We start from the raw sequence: 22,210 nt of genomic DNA on the forward strand, positions 1-22,210 counted from the left end.
TAACTTTATGTTCATGCAAAATAATGTTCGGTTATATTTTTATAAAATTAATATAGCTCTTATTTACAATTTTAGTTAATTTTAAGGTACTTTAATTTTGTATATGTATAAATCATCTAAGTAAATCAAATATTGAAAAGGGTACATTGCAATGTCTTACATTTCCCAGTAATAATTCAAACCTCTTTATACAACAATTCCAAAAACAAAAAAAATTAAATAGAATCACATTGATAATGGCAGGAGGTCGTGGTTAAATATATTTATAATTTTTAATTACACTATACTTAATGATATTAAATATTCTTGCAGTAAGTAAATTAAATCTATAGATATTTTTGACTAATTACCATAAAAGCAAAAGTCATCGAAGATTAGACATAAAATATGGAGTGTCAGAAGTGCCGTCGTTGTTAAAATTATCTGAACTTTTACAACTTCAAAAAACATATAAGCTACATCACCCTGAAGGCAATGAATTTATGCTACCAAATGTTCAGATATTTCTATTTAATTTGAACGCTCGATAAAATTGATACAGACTTTACATTTAATTTACAATATTCTCAATTTCCATACAAGTAGTAAACATGCATGCCCATTGTTGGGCACTAGCAATAAGAGGAGACGTAACATATACTTTGAAGTACAGACTCAGCAGCCTCAGAGGTACAATAACATTTTACTATGGAAAGTCGAGCACATGCGCGTCTATAACATACGATTTTTTTCACAGTTAGTTAATGTAAAGTATTAGTTAAGGTCGTGTTATGTATTTACACACTTAAAGCAATCGAAAAAAATATATATACGATTTGAATGAGGAAAAATGTTCATATATTTATTCAGCTTGGTTAAGCAGAATCGATAGTGCAGGGTAATTTTACAATACCTGCCTGCTTGCAAAATTCTTGCTGATACTTGAGTGTAATCCGTTACACCGTTTATGTTTCAGTGTTAAAACCAGACTTGCTTCGCTTTCTTCGGAACCATTAAAAATTCGGAAGTGTTCAAGGTGTTCACAAGTAAGACAAGATCAAGACGTGAAGTCAGGAATATACCGACGTAGCGACCGCATAAAGCGGGGAAAATCACAGACATCTATGTTTTCTCCATAACCTTATAAATCTATTTAAATTCGACTTTTTACGATAGATTGTTAGTACTCAACGCATTTGCGCTGGTAACAATTGTAATTTATGATTTTCTTAATTTTTTTGTCGATCAAAGCAATTGTTCGGCCAGGTGTATTTGACCACCTTGATCAATGACGAAATATTTTACATCTAGCTGGCCTATCGGACCGACTAGATGGCGAAGGAGGTAAGTGACTGTATGCGATGGGGCATTCACCTAGCGCTAGCGGTGGCGTCCGCCTCGGAGCCTTCGTGATACTGGTGGAAGCAGGGCACGATGCATAGATTCGTGCGGCATTCGGGGCAGTGGTACTGCGTCTTGCGCCTCAGTATCCGCCCACTATCGTCTACTGTATTCCAGCAGAAATTGCAGCTTAGAGGGGGTCCCAATCTGTAATAGTATGTTTATCTGTAGACCAACCACGGGCCAGTAGGTAGACGTGGCACTTACGAAACAAGCACATTCATCCATAAAGTATAACACAGGCCTTAACATTAATGTAAATCGTCATCATCAAACCAGTACAGAATTACTTGTAATGAAGACGTTGAAAAATTGTACATACCTAACGGCGGGTGTATGAGACGCACGCGGTGCGGGTGGCGGTGGTGTGCCGGGCAGCAATTCAAGCGACATCGTCGATGACAAGCTCGAGGGCACCGCGCGAATCTGCAGCGAACCCACTTCAGACTCCTGGCGCACGCGCCCTTTCTGTACACACATTATTATAGGTCATACAGATGAAATTGATCGATCACAAGACAAATTCGTATCAACTACAAATATTAAAATATGCATTGTAACGTACGGAACTCAATGTAAACTGAATCCTGAAATTGTTACGAACTGAAACAAGTCATCCGTGGTAAGAAATGTTATAACTTGTGAACACTGAATCCAAAAAAAGAGCCTTTTAAAATCGTTATGATTGGTGATTGAAGATTACCTTAGGCGTATATTGTGGATATGACTCGTGTTTCTGCAGCAACGGAGGAGCAGTGGACGGCGGGGGTCCAGGCTCGGAAACTTGCTTGCGCATCTCGCGATCGTCGGGCTGCACGCGACTCTGTCTCTTGAAATACTTGGCCCGGCGCAATTTTAGCCCTGCCGTACCCGATGAGTAACTGCTGCTCGACTCTGTTGAATGCAGTCTTCATTAAATATAGCTCCTTACCCTCCAGGCAAAAGATCGACGATGATTTCAGTATACGGGTACGAACATTTTTTGTTGTATCGCCGAACGATTGTGATAAATCATATGCACAAAATTGGACTATAAGGCTAAATTTACATGGCGGCGGAAAGGAATGGTAGTGAAAACTTTGTCAATTACGTAACGTACTAATTAAATAACGAATAATAATAATAGTTTATTATTCAATAAAGCCGAGGATGCTATCAGTATTTATGTGCTTAGATTGTTGGTACTATACAATAGAATTTCTATATTATAATGTAATACAGTCTAATTTCAGGATATAAGAATTATACAGCATCAAAATAAAAGTTTTAAAATGATTTTACATTATAAAAACGGTAATAAATTGGTAATGTAATATATACTTATGTACGGTATGTGAGATCAATTGATCACTCTGTGTGTGTGTCTCTCTCTCTCTCTCTGTGTGGGTGAGTGTGTGCATGCGTCTGTGAGTGTGTGTTTATGTGTGTGAGTGTGCACTCGTGTGTATTTCAAAGAGTGAGAGTGTATTTATACAGAACAGAATTCACAGGAGCGCTTCACGCAGCCGGTTGAAGGAGAGCTTCTGTTTCTTCGTAGTTAAGGTTCTGCAACCAAGTTAACACTGTTCTCCTGCATTTGTTTTTGAGAAGAGAGTGTATGTCTAATGCCCGGTGAATAGAGTTATAAAAGTATGGCCCAAGAAAACAAAAGATTCTATGACTGAAACTGGTATTATAATGGTAGGATTTAGCGACCAAGTGATTTCTTCGATGTTGTAGGAGAACAGTACAAACAATGTACAACTGGCGGACCATAAGGACCGCACAATGTTGATAAAGGGAATGCGTGGGGAAAAGCTTATGATTGAAAGTGCAAAGTTTAAGCAAAGCCCGCTGAGAACGCTCCAGTGCAATAAAATATAGGTTAAGATAGGTCGCCTAGGTGTTTAAATTAGTTTGTTTTCTCTAGACAAGGGCAAGAACAGGGGATGTTGGAACATTGGGGGGAGTGAGCAGTGATAATGGAGCACCCTCCAGATCCTACCAAGCATATTATCACACGATTATTAAAAAAAAATAAAGAAGGTTACAAGGTTAAGGTTATTTTGTTTTTGAAATATTTAGAGAGAACAGGCTATATTCCCATCCCAGATATCTCCAGAAAAGTATCGACCGGTGTCATCGGCAAAAGCCGTTATTTGATCTTCAGGAATAGGCAAATTGCACAGGTCATTAACGTAGACTAGAAATAGGGTAGGTCCCACTATGTTGCTCTGGGGAACTCCGTAGCAGATGGAGAGGGCAACACTAGTGTAATGATCGACGATAACACGTTGGGTTCTGCCGGTGAGGTAACTTTGGAAAAGTAAAAATTGAGTGCCGCGTGTGCCAAGTGATTCTAATTTGGATGATAAAATAGAATGTGATACAGCATCCAACGCTTTTTTTAAATCAAGGAAAATGGCCAAACTTTTCTTTCTATAATCAAGGTCTTGAACAATCATGTTGATAAAATTAAGCTTGATCAGTGGATCTTCCCATCCGGAAACCGTATTGGTTATCGCTTAACAGGCCCTTAGTTTCCAGATAAGTTTGTTGTCTTATCATCTCACTTACTTTCTGGATAGAAAAACAAATAGGTCGTGCGTCTTCCCGAGAAGTTTCGAGCAGTCTCTGGAATTACCGTATCTAGTTTGTACGTTACACAATTGACATGATTTATTATGCTATGTATTATTTTGTTACAAAATTAAGTTTCCATTCCGTTTCGCAGCATAGTAAATTGAGCCTTATATGGACTTTGTAAATCGTTAGTGTATACATAAGAAATACATTTTACTGCCGAGAGCGAAGTTTGTACTTAAACATTCACACTTTGTATACTTCACGTACGGACAGCAACATACCAAGTTACACATTGACGGATCTTATTCCGTTGTTGAATAGTGGAGGTGATGATATACGAACGAAAGTGTACTGCTTGATATGCTGTTGACTGTACAATCCCAGACAATTAAACGCATTTTTGGGAGTTCGTAAAAAGGATGTTCAACAAAATTTATTTTACCTATGAAGAGTGGCTGTCAAGTTATGTTTCTCTCATTTGAAGCTCTTTCTTCCCTTCCGTTTAACTTGTCTGCTATTAGAGTAGAAGTTAAACTTTAACTTGACGCACTTATTTACAATTAACGTTTATAAAGGAGGTAATTTGAAATAAAAAAACCAATGTACAAAATAATCATAAGTTTTATTATTTGTTTTGGTACGAAAGGTAACACACTGATAAAATACAAATTGTCAAAATCGCCTACAGAAAATTGATCCTTACGCATTGTTTGTAGGCAATTACAATTGCAGTGCTAAATATCGACAGTTTGTATACTTTCAGTGTATGGCCGCGCATACTATTTTACAATGTTTTGTGCTACGCACGACATCGTATGTGCTCTTGTGTCGTCACAAGGAACACCACTGGGGTACAAATGGGGTAAGCGACATTACTACTGAGTAACAATACTGATACTATATACTGTACAGTCGCCGACCGAAGGAGTGTAGCGTGTGGTTTAAAAGAGTACTGGGATAATAGGATGCTGGCTGGTAACAATATATCAACCAACAAGAACATAGTTTTGAGAAAATGACGTCTAAAGATTATTTTTGTGGTTGTGGGTAATGGGATTTATGTCAACTGTTTTTTATAATATTTTTCACATACGGAGGTTTCAAATTAAAATGTAGACGAGACGATTAGCTATAATTTGGCATCAACATCTCAATTTTAGAATTTTTGTGGTTAACACAAAAATTATTGCTTATCAGTTCTTCCTCTTCATGCACATTATTTATGTGTCTATTAGAAAGGAGCATATAGGAAGCTAATTCCGTAAAATGACGTTTAAACAAAAACAAACGTTTACTCTGCGAACAGTAATTTCATACATTGTGATCACCGTTAATCTCCTGACAACTATGACAGTGTAAACAAGCCCAAAACACGGAGAATAAGGTCTATGTAAATTCGTTGTAGCGTTGTTGGACATTACTACATATTAAAATTAGTTTTAATATCAGGGATCACAAAAAAGATGGGCGCACATCCCGCCAGTAATTATAGGGTCGAGTCGTGAGGAGGTATTAGTCTGAAGTTAGATGATATTTTAGGTTTTCCTCCTTCCAACGAAAGAAACTTCCTGTGGGCTTACTAGATGGTCTAGTTGGGTTGGGATTAATCTATAATAGCTGTCAATGTAACCAAAACAGTGTGCACTAATTGAATTTTAACCAACGTTGCACTCGTATATGGTTTTGACGCCAATAACCAATTACGGGTGGTCTAACATCGTACAGCAACGCAATACACCTTCTGTTTGCGACAGTACGAAAATGGCACAAATAATAATAGACATTACAGTGTGATGTATGTACGCAGTCTTAAGAATTTGCGTTATGCCTGCTTTTGCACAGGTGTTAATAAAATCTTTAGAAGAACATTAATTAACATGAAGTCGTACCTATTCATATAATTACTTACTTCACATACGAATCGAACAAACTGCCGTTGCAAGCTTGCAAAATCTTTTAAGTTCACACTTCCAAGTTACAAAAGTTAAAATAGATAGATTGGGTCATTCCCAAACTAAATCTAGTAAAGATTCCATTAACGGCCCTGTATACTTATTGCTTATTTATAAATATATACAACCTATGTACACGGATCGACAAATACGGCTCCTTATGCCGCATTAGATAAAATGAGTTTCTTTAAAATGTAGAAGTAAAAAATCAGTCAAAAATAAGAGATCTTCGCACACAAATAAAATAAATCCTTGTAAATCTAATACAATAGAAAAATATAATACTCATTAAGTAGGTTGAATATAAGTACTAACGGTAGTCTACGTTACAGATAATATACATACGGTCAGTTGTCACGTATACTAAAATATTCTGATTAGCTGCCGTGGTCAGACAACAAGGGTCATCGACTGTACTTCATTTACCGACCAACATCGTTCTATTTACCTTACCTAGGCAAAAACAGTTTTACCGTGGCTTCTAACTCTACTCACAACAAATATAAGAGGCTATCAGGCGATAACCTCTTATATTTCTTGTGGTATAAGAGATTAGAGAAGGTTATAACTGGTATATTACGACACGTATTGACACTCGTCTATATTGCAACTATTTTGTTCTGAATCGCTCCTCCGCACATTTTAAAATGTACACGCTCTATGCGAATTAGGCCGCATTAATTCAACAGTGAAATGTATGTAGTAAATACATATTAGGCCATATTGTTTTAAGGTTCAAATAATAAACATAAGTGTACACAAATTATTTCAATTGACATTTTGCGGTGTGATACCGCAATACACGCGCACGCGTATTTGATTAAAGTTATGTACGCGTCCGCTACACTCAGAGTACGTACTGTGGATACATCAAATTTTTTATCATTTGCATCAACTTACGTGGATGCTAGCCCCAACGAGTAAACGGATTTGTTTTGATTTGTTAATAATAATAAATCATTATCATGTATAATAATTACCTCGCGAGGCAATGTTATTAGGGCAAATGCAGGTTTCCTCGTGAAAAAGATGAGAATCGCTTTGTGTTGTCCAGCAACACCTCAGCTGAGGGATATTTCGTCATCGTATTAAAGAATAAAAAAAGAGTACGTACCCCTTATATCTTAAATCGAAACACTAGTACCGTTCATGATACGTTCACACGACTAAAATTCGCGTATGCAAGTTAACTCTATTCTACACTAATCTACCTATAAATGCATGATATTGTATCTCTAATATTATATACTATAGTTTACACTTGGGATCACTAACCTATAGCCTAACTTCAGAAAAGACAACACTTTTGACCATCGTACAAGTTTGATATTTTGTAAAGATTTTGGAGCGCTAAAGAATTTAAGTTAAAATCGAATAGACTGTTATACACACGTTTTAGAACTAGAAAATCTAAATGATTTTTGTATTTTGTGCAGCTATGAATTTCTTTGCTGTTTTAATACCAATCAATAACGGTTTTGTTTCTATAAAGCTGCCTTAATCTAACAAAATCTTACCACTAATAAATATTGTCAAAAATTTGCCGCCGCAAAATGTTATCTCGGAACCTAGCTCGATTACACTTTCGGCAAATTCGGTACTTCTGATTGTGAAGCCGCGCGAACTCCTACACGGGATCACTCGACCAGTTTTCCGAATGATTTAAACCTTTCAATCACCCTAGCGAAGTTGCAAGATAATTTCTACGGCTTAAATGTTCATTTCTTGTACGCTGACCAAAACTGTAACTTCCCACGTTACTATACAAAATCCGAGATCTCATTTAGTGATATATTGTTCATAAGAGTTGCCTAAACGCTGCTAAAGATAAAACTTATCTTAATTTCATTATGTAGCATTATAACAAAATATTTATAAAATTATAATATAAAAAATGTAGACAAATAAGCTTTGATAAGAAAAAAGTCAAGATAATGAATGGCTAATAATGCAAAACCAGTTTGGGAATAACTCTTCAGAATTTAGCGTCAAATTTAACTTAAAAACACGAACAAAGGTAGCGTTGTATCAAAATGAATCGATATTAATAATTCTTCAATCCACAAATATTGCTATATAGAATATTTATTGCGCTCGAATCGCATTCAGTATAAAATAATGAATAGTACATTTACTTCCATCTAGTACGTGTCCTGTGACCACAGCGACCGTTTATAAAAAAGCGGCCTATTCACTGCCATACATTTAGTCCGACAAAAGGGACCATAAAAAGTAATCGCAATAGCAATAATATAAAAAAGTACTTATTAATAAGTACGAAGAACACATATAAAAAACTTAATTACAATTTTAGCATACCGTTATTAAAATTCAATGTTGAATTAAAAAATAATACTTAAGTCGTTTTTGGCTGCTGTACACGCTAGCACATCAAGCTACACATTGACGTATCTTGTTCCGTTGCGTTGGAGGCGATTTTCGAACACAAATGTGTAGTATGATGTGCCGTTGTCCGTACAAAAGTGACTTGTGAAAGGAATACTAAACTAGAGGTAGTTACGATAAATGTTAATGGCAATTGTTGACACGGGCGGCTGCAATTTTAAAGAGTCTACTTTTAAAAAACTATTCATCAAACACTTGAACGACTTTTATGCAACTTTACTGGTTAACAGGGTATTAGTCCGTCCGAAGATTCACATTTTGTTTTTATTTAGAACACGATTCATATTGTCGAGGTTTTGGGCTGGTTCAATGGAAAGCCCGTAACTTTATAGATGGAGAGATTGTTTGTCGATAAGTGTACAGACAAACTTGGTCTACACTTCGAAATTATAGTTTTGTTCAAATTGGAGTTCCATTTTTGTGTTCCTAAAGTTGACTGAATAAAATGTAGTAAATATAATTAAGTATAAAAAGTGAGGTGCCGTAGCCAGCAGCCGCGTGCACTTCCCCAATATCATAACGTTACAAATTCGCTATCACATTTCATTTACCTCAACGCGTAACCTACTTGTGCAAATTTAAAAGCGTTCTACTGTACCGATTCATTCACAACTTACGGCTCTATTGAGATCTAATATACATAATTGATTATGGCAAAGACGGTTCGAACGGTTCGTTCAACAAACGCCGGGCAACTAAGCCGGACTAAGTATAATTCAGACTGTGCTACTGATACTTGATACGATTTTGTGTACTCAGTCTGAATTAGCCCTCAAGGTCAGCGCAGATCGAGCATTTATACATTGATAAAATTAATAATTGTCATTATCACAAAATATCTGCACTGGCCGATTTACATATAAACTTATCATTATTATCGATTCAACTTAACTCTAAGAATGCGTGTCGGCGAGGACATCGCTACGTAGCGTGTGCATTACATACGACTATGGGATATCTCATTATAATAATACGCTAGTGATAGTACGTGTAATACTGGCGGGGTAACTAATATTTACATATTTTATTCCTTGCTCGTAGTGGAGCCCATGTAATGGTCCTATCAAAGGGCGTTTAGGAGGTGCACTTTTTTGCACGTCGGTTTACAGCGACATGTGCATATAGAGATCGTAGCGCGGGTGCGGGCGCGGGGGCGAGGGGGCGGGCGCGGGCGGCACCAAGGGCGGGACGTCGGCGACGGCGGACGCCAGATCCGCGCCCGGCCACTCGGGTCACAAGGAGTATGACTCGTCACCTACCGCGCCGCACGCCGCGTTCTATTGGATGGAATTAAAATTCACGCCTAAAATGTTGAGGGGAGAATTGTGCGGCACACCCTGTAATGGGAAATCCATTGGCCGTGAGTCGATGAAGCTAACAGGCACGGGGTGCGGCGGGCAGATCAACGCCATTTGCTGTTCAGGCTGCGGCGGCGCCTCTTCTTTAAGGTCGCGCGGCGGGGGTGTGGTGTGTTCGCGTTTAATGCGGCTTTTAATGCTGGGTCGGTTGTTGGGATAGCCTTTCTTCTTGTACTCAAGCCATAGAGTTCGGTTGTTGACGCCGAACATGCGTGCCGCTTTGCAAAAGCCGATGCCTCCGAAGCGCACGGCTTCAAGCGCTCGTTGGAAGTTCTCTTCGGATTGAGGGTTGGTGGTGCGGCGGCGCTTGGTTTGTTGCGGCGGTGGCTGGTCGCCAGCCGGCGGCGCATCGACACACGAGGGGCCCGGCGACGGGTGAGTCACCCCAAGCGCCTGCCCGTAATCACCCATGTCCCCCATATGCGGATTTATCACGTTGTTGATGTACATGCCCGGCTCCGGCTGCAGGCCACCGCTGATACACGCGTTCGAGTACCGCGGATACGTGTGCTCCATCATACTCCATTGTCCTCCTCCTGGGAAGAGAGATAAACGATTTTTAAGAACATTGCTAAATTACACTAACTTCAATTTTATACATACAGAATCTACAATTGTCATTGATCTCCCTTCCCTGGAAAACAAACGCAGCCCGGTATTTATACAACAAATAAAAAATAACTTTTTATGAGCAATAATATATAGAATTAAAATATATATTGCTGATATTTCACATTAAAAACACAAAGCATTATAAAGTTGGATAATCAAAATTTAAAAGGCTGAAAAGAAAATTAAATCAACATTAGAATGATAGATGAAACACATATACAAATAAATACCAGGCTGGCGAATTGTGACCGTCGGAACAAGCCGCAAATGTCAAACAACAAAGAGACCATAAACACAAATGTCGCCTTCTTGTGTCTTCTTTTACTTCGTAATATCTATAATCTCGTTTCTCTCTCTGTCTGTCTGAATGTTGAATTTCAAGTTTATAAGTACGAATGTTGTGTGGCCTACTTAGACAAAAAACGCAATGAACAGCACACAAAGTGTTTACCTTTTATTATTAGTTTAAGAAATTGCCTAATTATCTATGTCTATGTCATAATAACATCGCCGAGAGAGCTTTTATATACTTACAGTATGGATATACCAAGTATTTAATAATTTTAAAAATGAAATCGAAATATTTGTTTAAATAAAATGTGCAGTAGGACGAACATTTCAAGCTGAACTACAAATTCTTAAATAGCACTCACCACACATGAATATCAAATTTGACTAAAGTTGTCATGTATACTAACGATAGGCATTTATGTGAATATCCAAAATCGACACGACAAAACAATCAAATCCTAAAATGACAGTATGACACTATGATAGGTTGCGAAATTACCAGATTGAGTGAGGGAACGTGTGTCCAGAGTGGTAAATGGCCTCTCTAGACACAAAAAGATAGTTGTGACTTTCAGACAATATATTCGAGAAAAGAGAGTGAGACAAACGCATTTTTAGTTTTTCTCTTATGAATACAACACCTCATTTTGCGCACAATAACACTAAAAAACCTATAAAAATGTAATATGAAATCAAAATATTGAAATACCTTATGCCAAACCAGTTTTAAACTAGTGGCGCGGTGTGCAAAACACACACAGCTACAAGGTGGTACGAGTAAACTGACTAATAATTTTAAAAGTTCGTAGATCAAAATACAGATAAAGCTTCTTGTATTCAGATAGGTAGATGAAGTAGAAGGTAATGTACCTTTTATATTATCTTCTGCAAAGTTAAAATTATTTTAAAGTACTCCTGTTCGCATAACATAATTTTGAATGTTTCCGTTGGCGAGACATAGTTTCGTTACACATCGCCACCTCATTAATAAAGTGAATTAATTGTAAAGTAATTTACAAAAAACATTTATACAACCCTTTATAGCATATGGAGTTCATATAACGATATCACATTATGGCATACATATACATACAAGGCGGGTGAGACCATTAACTGTCAAGAAAATGGTACAATCTTTTTTGGACTGAACTTTTTTCTTTAACAGTAACTTTGCTTTTTGGTGACGTTATGAGCGGTTTCACACGGCAAACTTTTAGCAGCGATACAAACGAGTGTTTGTGAAACGCGCGATTGAATCGCGACACTTCCCAATTATAGGCGAATGCATTCATACAAACGCGCGAGTCCATCGATGCAGTCGTTTAACATCGGGGATAGTCCAAATTCGTGTATATAGTATTGGTAAAAAGCGCATATCTGCACTAAATCAAATTTCACAGAAAGGAATTTAAAGTTATTACTTTGTTATTTCAATGGTTACGACTTTCATTACTACAAAGTAAGCATTAATTTAAGTTGTCTACGGAATGTTAACAAAAAATATATTCCCGTAAATCATGCTAATTTGATTTCCACGACAATTATGCGTAATTGCACTGTGCCCGATAACATGTTGAATCATTAAAAACGTGTGTGAAAAGGTAGACGATTAGCGACTGTATCGGTAATGAATCGCTGCAAAAGTCGCCGTGTGTATCTGGTCTTAAAGTAGCGCCTACTGATTGTATAGTACATTTATTTATTTTTGACGATGATCAAGACTAGAGCGACTTACCCTGGGGTATTCCTTCGGGATTAGTGTCCATTCCAAGGTTCTGTTGCTCAGTGGACTAAAACAAAAAAAATACATTCATATAAATTGCGAAGTGTCAGTAAAGCGTATTGGTCCATGTAAAGATCGTAATAGGCTATTTCCTGTTGCCATTCAATTGCTATATCGTTCATTGTTATTAGATGATTACATTAATGTTTTTCATTCTTCACATTTAAAGTGCTATCACTTCCGAGTCATAATTAAGGACATTCGTATAAAACTATCCCTGACATGGTATATCTAGCGGGCGGTGCGTTGACTTTTTTCCGCGGTTAGAACTGATTGCGTCAAATACTCATTGAATATTTTAGGCGCGATATATAGGCATAATGTTGAGCTACGTAGTCGCAAGCTGTCACCAAACCGTAAAACTGTGTCGGAGCGACACTCATACTATATAATTATATACATTTCTTTTATATAAAAATTCAGCTATTACTATTAGTTATAAGTATACAATATTTATTTTTATTAATATCGTATTGTTTAATAAATCTCATATTTCTCGCCTAATTCCCTTTTTCTCTCTCTATCTTCACCTTCATAATCCCATTTTAATAACAAAAGTAAAAAACCTTTAAAGTCCAACTATATAAACAAAGCTCCATTACAAAAAAAAAATATTTTAAGGGAAAGTAAAAAGGTCTAAAAATTAATGCAAGATGTTTTATATTGTTGTTAAATTGTATGCATACAAACAAAATATTTGTATGTATACAATTTAAAACACCCAATTTTTAAGCTAAAAGAAACAGATTATAGTAGAAATATTTATTGTCCTATTGGCGATGTTTCGGAGAAAAAAAAAACAACTTTTGGCTGCCCTTTTTGTTTCAAATTAAATATGTATAAATACATCTTTTTTTAATAAAAAGCGTCATCAAGAAAGCGGTTTTAAGGTTTCCGAATAATAAATAAAAACCGAAGATTAACTTGAACAGTAGTTGAAGGGAATTTTACCGAAATTAAAAGGCAAAAAAAGGGTATTTTTGTTTTATGTATAAATAAAAGTACCACGGTTTTTGACCTCTGTTGTTCAAAAACTATTTTTTTAAAGTATAAACCTTACAGATGGCGCAAAAGATTCGACTCGTTATGTTTTTGTTTCTTAAGTTGTTACATGCGTCTGTGCATGGTCTAACAGCGAGAACGAAAAAAAATATGGATAATGTTGCAGTAATATATTTATCTGTGCACATTTTTTTAAACAACGACAATAAAAACGATAAATTTATTCCTTTGACTCTTAATTGTCGCGTGGGGTGTTGTTTCACTCCTCGTTGCAGGTTTCTAGGCTCATAAGTTTTTAAAATTTAAACTTACGGCGCCTATCTTCAAGGTAGCTACGTAAACACGATTATATTTCAAAAATTCATTCGTAATCTACGCTCGTTTGTGATAGCTGTTCTTGAAGAGCGTGTTTGGGGTGTGTATCGCCCCAAGCTAAGTTTGTATAGACGAATTCCGTAAGGTAAGTAAATATACCTTTTCATTATTATGCATTTAAACAATACAGGTGAACAGACAATACAATCAGTGACATTCATAAAACAAATATATTAGTATTTTAAAGGTTATGCTGTAATGTGTTTTTGCTTGTTTTTGTTTTAAGGTTGCTGTAAAATGCCACGTATATGCATTGACTGATTTAGAGATTGCGCAGCAATTGAAAGTCTACGAAGAAAAAGCTATTGATAGTGCTTCTGATGGCGAACAAAATCATGAAATTATCGTAAGTGACTATAACTGTGAGCGAAAACAAAAACGAAGACATTCCCACACTTCCTCGACCGCTACAAAAGGAGACTTGAAAGTGAGGATCCTGAAACAGCATCTGGAGCAGTCCAGTCGCCTTCTTTAAACGAAGCCATAAATATCTTTGGATCAAGGACCAAAAAACAAAGACGGAATGTTCCAAATGCCTAAAACGTGTGCAATGATCACATGATTCTAGTCTGCCAAAATTGTGAAAAAATAAATAGGTTTTACAAATGTTTTTTTTTATTAACAAAATATTTTTTTTATTTAATTTAGAAAGAAATGTATAAGTTAGAAAATAAGTGTGCTCAATTATTGTAATTAAACAATGTCTGATTTTGCGTTTCGTATTTTATTTCACGATTCTAATTTGAGGTGTTGCACACTCCACGTGACCTAATGCGTAACTTTCTAGGCGCAACTTATTTAAGGTTCAACTAAACGTTACAAAGTAGAAAATAAACACAATAAGTAAAAAGTAAGTATGTAAGTATTTGCTAATATTAGTATTTTAACAATAGCCCACAAAAACTACAGGTAGGTTTTTGTTTATACATGAGAATACACTATTTAACCCTATTTCCCCTGAATAATAACAAAAGGCAATGTTGACATATTAGCCACTGATATCGAAAACGATATAGTTTGTTCCTGATATGAATAAAATTCTGGGATATGGTTCTTTTGCGCTGGGCTTGGGGTAATAATCTATGGGTTGTTTAACCCCAAAGTGTATTTTTCAGTTATAATTATTACTCGTAATATGAACTGTTAGAATTTGTTAATAAACAAACCTGAAAAAATGTTTATGGTCTATGAGATTGCACTTTGACAGTGACAGTTGTTTGTTTACATTTTTGGGTTTTGATTCCATCTCAGAGTGTAAATGGCTGAAGCCCATCTTTAATTGTTGGTTTTTAGTTTACTTATGTACGATGATTGAGGTTGGGATGAGAATTAAATAACGCGGAACTTGCCGCCCATTAACAATGTGCAGCATGATCGTTTGGTATGAGCGTCAAGTGGTCGGTTACCCCATAACGAAACCTAGTACGTGCTTTAGAAAAATTTTACAAGAGAGCTCTAAAACACAAATCAAGGTCGCCCTTTAACTTAAATGTAAAAAAGTAATAGTATTAAGTAGGGTACCAATCAACGAATTATTGATGTCACAAAAACGATGATCAACTTACATATATTACATATTTTATACCCTTAGTATAAATAACGTTTCTATAGCGGTCAGTTACTAAACACAATATAAGCATTTGCTACTTATTAGGTTTAGTTGTTGCATTAGAAAATTTGGGATAAAATTTGATTTTGTTTGATTATTAGTTTTGTATTGATTAAATTAATAAATTCTCAGTATCAGTAAACTTCCACTATCCACTAATTGTCAATTCAAATACCTAGAAAGGCGCTTTAACTACTTTAAAACCAAACAAGTGTCAAAAACTTGCTGTTTTCAATTGGTGCCACAACCACTACTACTAGGTTTTTAAAGTTTCGAAATCTCTGATAAATTGTAGAATTTTGAAGCGGCTGTCACCACTATTAAACGAGCACTTACTATATAAGTAATATTACGTTAAAAAATATTTTCAAAAAGTATTTCTCTTACTAGGTTTTGCTTTGGAGCACCCGTGATGTGATTTTGTGATACTATATCAGTAATGTCTGATACCCCTGTCTCGTAAATTTAACCCAAAATCTGCAACTTCAAAGTAACATGATGCCAGTAAAACCATAGTTTCCCAAAGTGGGCGCCCCAATGATGCGGTCCAAGGGGTATATAACATTTGAAAAAAAAAACCCGAATTATCATCATATTATATATTTTCCATTGACTTACAATTATATGGACGTCGGGTCTACGCTAAAAAGTGTCCGAACTTATAGGGCGTTAAAATCGTATACAGAGCGTCATTCACACTTTAGTCTTCGTTTAGTCGACTGACAGCGAAGCAAGCAAAATTAGACAGTACTGCGATGACATTACAATTTAAATTCAAAGTTTTAGCTTGTTCATATTCGTTTACATGTCACTACGTTTAAATAGGTTGACTTGGGACATTTTTTCGTGGTTTTTGTATTAGACCCGTCGTCCATTTATTTGTAAGTCAATGATATTTTCCTTCAGATTTTTTGTGTTAATATAAAAAATACGTGTATTCAATTATTTTTTTGTGTATGGATGTTGAAATTTTTTTACCTTGCCCAAGTGGAATTGCCAAAAAGTTTGAGAACCTATGATTTAAACTTACGTGTGTAGGATAAATAAAATAATAGCTGGTTATATGGATTTTTTTTGAGCGGCTATCAATTGTCTCGGTTTAAAATTTCAAATGAGCCAGACATCCAGCAAGTTTACGTAAGTAATACAGATTCAATCATGGACACGGCTAAAAAGAATGAAGAATGCTTGCGCGTAAGTATGATCAAACTTGCGAAACTCGCATTCTGTTAGCAATGATAATATCAAATGTCAATAGTTTCAACTTAATTGCCCTTCGTAAAAATAATCAGCTTTTTACGGATACCTAAATGTTTTCAGTAGTACACAAGATATAATAATAATACATTAAAAAAATATTTTTTCCTGTTAACATGTCTGTTCATTATTAATAAAAAAAACCAAAATGGGCTTCGAGACATCGCGTCAAACAATTACTAGTTGCGTTTCTGACTACCTCATTGTGAAAATGTGGAACTAGTTTATTGATATAATAGAAACTCATTTTAGTATTTCCTTGCTTTGTACTGGAAGTGTGCAATGATGCAGGTTGCACATATGAACCAAGACTAGTAAAAACATGTAATGGAAATTTTATTTAAACTTCCTATACTTTATAATGATTATTGAATATTTTATTTACCCCTGCAGAAACAGAACCTTTTAAGTGCGAATATTGATACAGAGAAAATATACAGCACAACCGGCCTACAGCAACACCTATCTTATAATGTCCTCTTATTACTTGTCAACAACATAAGCTATGTCCTAGTACGTGTTAATTACCTGTTGTGCATTAGCGTCCATTCGTTCGCGTTCGTCGTTGAAGTCGCGCACGCGCCGCTGCTGCGGCACGCTGCTGAGTGTGATTGCGTCGCCACGCACCATCTCCACCGCCTGACTTTGGTCCTCACCACGACCTTCTTCCAGCGGTGTGTTCAATTGCGTAGACCCGGACGAACTTTTCCTGCGCCTGGCATTGTCATAACAGTTAAACGACATTTCAAGTGCTGGAATTGATGCTGATGTCTGATAATGAGATCATTGTATGACACGCGGCAATTTTCGCACCAATATCGTTGTCATATTAATTGCGTGTTTTACAAAATGACATACACGCAAATACCAACGCGGAATTAAGTCTAGCTATTAACTTGACAGTACGAAACAAAATCTCATATAGTAATTAAGAGACTGACCAAACGACTAACCGTTTCCGTTTCATTGTGGGCGAGCTCGTGGGCGAAGCAGAGTGGCGCTGTGAGTCACCGGGAGCATCGCCGGGCTGCTGGAAGTCCGCCGACGTTCCTTGCGATCGCCGCAGCGACGTCGAATCTGGCATCTCTGTTAATCCTTTGATTTTGAGCAACTTAGCTGTGTCCAGCACCTGTTGAACACGAAAAGGGTTAATCGTATGTCATAGGCATATGAAACTCTCAAGCAAAAAGAAAAAAGACTCCAGATATTCGACCAAAAGTATCTTACTCATAAAAATCCACGTACTGTTAGTGCCAGAGTGACAGTATAACTTTCGACACATAATGCAATAAATGATATGACTATGACCTATCGGGAATCGAACCGTGTTCTCTCGTGTAATATAGGTATTATTTTCTGGGGAGTGCTAAACAGCGGAATGGCTGTGGTAGACAATAAGCAGGTGCCATTAAGCAAGCACCGACCTGTGTGAGCTGCTCCTCAGTGACATTAACTTCTCCATAATACATAAAGTCCACCATAGTACGCAGGTCGGCGAAGGTCACGTCCTTGAGAATCACAATCGGGTGCTGCGAAGGGTTGTCCATAAATAATGACTGAAACAAAACATTTCCATAATATTTTAACGTACTAAACAAACATTTGAGTTAAAAATTTATTTCTTTCCACACTTGTTATTGATAATTTGCATTTTCATAAATTTGTCCTCCTAGGGCGGTAACAACGGCCCACGTCCTTGACCATGATCCTCGGCCACACGGCGTATCCGTAGCTAAAGTGTGCGTGTGCCACTGATTCCGCAAAGTTTACATACAAAGTAAAACTGATGACTGACTAGAAGATAGTAGATAAGATGGTTTTACGCAAATAAGCAGTGTTGAATAAGTCACCTGGAAATACGTGCTGCAGGCGCACAGCACGACTTTGTGTGCCTGGAGATGTCGCCCCTCGGCGGCGAGGGTAACGTCTACCAATGTTTGCGTGTTGAGGAGCGTTGTGAACATTGAAATAAAGTTGGGTTGATGGTTGTTCCATCGCAGGCTGTACTGCTGGCACATCGCCATACTGAATGCCTATGTGCAAAAAAAAAAAAATTAATAAAAGAAAGCATTAGCAAATGTCAAATGTATGTTTTAAGCCTACTTTTGACAATCAAAATACTAGAAATTAGTATTTATTATTTAACCATAATTCTATTACAATGGATGTTATGATATGGAAATAGGGGAAGAAACGTTGTAATCCCACTGTCATTAGAACCTATAAGGTCTGAGGTGATTTTTATGTTTATTGTGTAATGACTATAGATCACACCTAATGTAGTTGAAGACAAATTTCAAACATTTGTACCTGTGATTTAGATCTTCTCTCAGGAAAATACTAAATAAGTCACGTCCAGGTCTTTGTCGTATAAGGGATAGACCGGTCCCTGTAAACAAAATAGACAGGAAGAAGTAAATAAAAGCAATAAGGCTGTTATAAAATTAATAAAGCCAACATTTCATCATTTTTGCCGCGACGCCGTTATGATTGACTACGGCCCAAGAACTCTTGACCTAGTCTCCTAGGATCACCCATATAATAGTCTATCAAAAGAGTCCACATACAGGTTGACAAGAATGCGAAATTGTATAGATCTATGCAGAACTGGCGCTTAATACTTCCTCTAGACTAAGCAATGGTGTGGTAACATTATAATATCGCTTAATATATGTGTTGCATATTTAAAAAAAATATGTGTCACTCGCTTTGCATTTATTGGACGCACCGTTGAAGTCTTTTTTACTGTTTACATATTGTTTTTTAAGGAGCAATAGCAATAACGATGAAATTTGCACATAATATTTCCTGTTTGGATATCCATATACACATATCACACTATAAACATTGACAGTTTGCAGACTGTTTGTATTTTATAATTATTTTTAAAAATACTTTCATTATTCATAACACAAAAAATTTAGGTGATATTACAATTGAAATAATGTAACTAAGAGATGAAGTAAAATATTAAAATAAGCTGTAAGTATGACATGTGAAGGACAGGGTATCAAGTAACTAACATCCATTGAGCATAAAAACTGTACTAGTTAGAACTGTTTTTGCCTAAAATGTGTCTCTTAAACCAGACAATCATATAAATCAGATTTTCATATACATAAGTTTAAATAAGAAACTGCACATACCCTTCTAGAACTCTTGCAGCTGTGATATGAAATGCATGCACAATTTTGCACTTTGCATTGGCCACTTAACAACAGTTACATTTATTTTGTATTTGTTAGTCACCCTGTACTGTTATTTTATTATTTTTACATTAAAAGTACTGTTTTCTAGGTGGCTCATCTAGTAACATCATAAGTAATTATTAACAAGTGTACAATTCTTTACATTGCAACAACCATGAATAAGCTAGTTTAAAACCAATTTAGTTAATAAAGGAGCATACAAATTGAAATAAACAAAAGCTATCAACAAATGTTTAAGTCTTCGCATATGCAATATCTTATAAAACAATGGTTATTTTCAAAGTGCAGGAATTTGTGTTTATAATCAACTTTTGTTTATTCAATAGACTTATCAAGGAAAAAATGTTTTATTGTTTTATTTTAATTATAATATAAACCAATGCACTCTTTTGAAAATTTGTTTGTTACCATAAATCAAAGACACTATCTAATAAAGCTGCCTATATTTTTGGTGGCAAATACTTTAATTAGGGCTGTCAAGAAATATAGTGTTTGGATTAGGTATTACTGTACATTATAGTACAGTCCATCTATACAGATACGTCTTAATATGTGATATTAAATAGAAAACTGTCAAACAATGGTAGGGGTGCAAGGGTTACACCAGGTGGGTTTATTAAATAACCTTGCATATTAATGAAAAAGTTAATGGAAAATATGTTTGGACAAACAAGTCACTACTGCTATTTTTATATTACCAAATTTTCAAAATGTTTGTATATTTCCTCCAAGTAAAAGTGGCATAACCACTTTTTTTAAATATAAGTTAAAATTACGATGAATTAATATATTACATATCACTTACATTAATTGAACATAAAATAAAGGTATAGTATATATACCATGTGCGTATTTGAATATTTTTATTACTGTGCACAAGGAACATATATACATACATAGTATCAATCTGTAGGTAAATGGTCAAAATCAACATAAATTTATTTTTTAATATTGTATCTATAAAAAAATGTAATGTAAACAGCAATAAATTGATCAACAACATTACAATTGACTTCCAATTGGTATTATTGAACAATTGCATAAATTTTCCTCCTGGCTTATTGTTTTGAGTGCATTTATTTTACACAATTAGGTGTTACGAGGGCTCGTATCAATGTTATGCCTAGACAAGGCACTTCTACGCACACAATGGGGTTCATGTTGTCCAGCGAATCCTTTGTGGGCAAACAGCCGTGGGTGCTACACGGGCGCTCTGCGCTCGTCAGACATTAAAACAACTCTATGTCTATCACCAAAACATGCATTCTTACACTCTAAACTAACCGCAAAACACTCACCAAGCGCAACAAATCACATCGCCATACCCAAAAACGACTTCACCGTTCGCAACTGCATGGATAAAAAAATACACGGGATGACGAAAGACCACCCCAGTCACGATGACATCAATCAATAACAATGTCGTCATCATGGACACAGTAAACAAGTAAAATGATTTTCAACTCACCAATTATCGCCAGCGCCTGGCTTATTGCTACAAAATTAACGATACGATAAACCCACCGTGGATTACCCACGCCACCAATTTCACCAGAGAACAGAACCCACGCCGACCAATGTTGCCATAAAAAAGGATGTTTCTTTGCATTTGTTGACTTTTTGCCGCAAATACAGATAAAAAGTATTTAATTTCAAGTTAATAAGTAATACAAATCTTTTTGGAGAAACACTGAATTATATTTTACAGTAAGTTCTAAGGGTCGTATTCTAGAACTCTACTCAATGCTCAAATCAGGACTTGAGTCTGATTTAAAGCACTAGAAATCATACTCAAGTACTTGCCATTAAGTATTCGTATTTCCAGTGCTTGAAATCATACTTAAGTCCTGACTTGAGCATTGAGTACAGTTTTGGAATACTACCCTCAAACTGAAACAGACCACAATGCTATTTCTGACTTATTTCAGGACCTCTGTATTCTTTTACAAAATAACCCTTATAGTTACTGCTCTTTTACTTTGTGAGAAATGGTAACATTATATTTTGGTCTTCCTCTAGTGCTGTTATGAAATAAAAATCGATGGCACATTCACGATTATTTTTAATCAATTCCCGAAACTCTTAATTTAGTTTTCTATAATAATTTATGTCGTTAACATTACAATATTTGTATATTTTATGTATTGAAAATTGTTATATGTGTAGCATTTATTGTAGTAACATAAATTAATTTGCTTTTTAAGATCCATGAATCATTATTTTTACCCTATTAAATAATTAAGTAATTAGAAGATTGTCAATTCGGAATATTGTATAATACTAGGTATCAGATTGAATCTTAAAATCGAACTATGCAGTGTATACAACAGTGTCACATTACAAAGACAATACTTGGTAAAACATAGTAGTTTCATATTCAGTCGTAACATGAATGTTACTAATGCTACAAC

The 22,210-nt window shown here is 35.8% G+C and overlaps 2 protein-coding genes across 4 annotated transcripts in view; one reads left to right on the plus strand and one right to left on the minus strand.

Moving 5' to 3' along the window:
• LOC113231250 (tyrosine-protein phosphatase non-receptor type 61F) overlaps positions 1-1,235 on the plus strand; it is a 125,249-nt gene extending 124,014 nt beyond the window's left edge. For both annotated transcript variants that reach the window (XM_026465519.1, XM_026465603.1), the window contains exon 9: positions 956-1,235. In XM_026465519.1, the coding sequence (XP_026321304.1) occupies positions 956-1,118 (163 nt within the window). In that variant the 3' untranslated portion in view covers positions 1,119-1,235. The remainder of the gene's footprint in view (positions 1-955) is intronic.
• Positions 1,229-21,698, minus strand: LOC113231604 (longitudinals lacking protein, isoforms H/M/V-like). Of its 2 annotated transcripts, XM_026466103.1 has the most exons (10): positions 21,268-21,698; positions 18,901-18,979; positions 18,441-18,623; positions 18,015-18,146; positions 17,544-17,719; positions 17,119-17,305; positions 12,300-12,354; positions 2,084-2,274; positions 1,703-1,848; positions 1,229-1,527 (listed from the first exon to the last, which is right to left on the minus strand). In XM_026466103.1, exons 3-10 carry the CDS (start codon positions 18,612-18,614, stop codon positions 1,350-1,352), a joined length of 1,239 nt encoding a protein of 412 aa, XP_026321888.1. In that variant the 5' UTR covers positions 18,615-18,623; positions 18,901-18,979; positions 21,268-21,698; the 3' UTR covers positions 1,229-1,349. The 2 variants fall into 2 exon arrangements, with proteins under 2 accessions (XP_026321888.1, XP_026321805.1); XM_026466020.1 differs by lacking the exons at positions 1,229-1,527; positions 1,703-1,848; positions 2,084-2,274 and adding an exon at positions 7,775-10,197 and having other exon boundaries at positions 21,268-21,689.
• Positions 21,699-22,210: the final 512 nt, after the last annotated feature.

The sequence above is a fragment of the Hyposmocoma kahamanoa genome, unplaced genomic scaffold (genome assembly GCF_003589595.1).
Source record: "Hyposmocoma kahamanoa isolate Upper Pololo Valley unplaced genomic scaffold, ASM358959v1 100021, whole genome shotgun sequence".
Lineage (NCBI taxonomy): Eukaryota > Metazoa > Arthropoda > Insecta > Lepidoptera > Cosmopterigidae > Hyposmocoma > Hyposmocoma kahamanoa.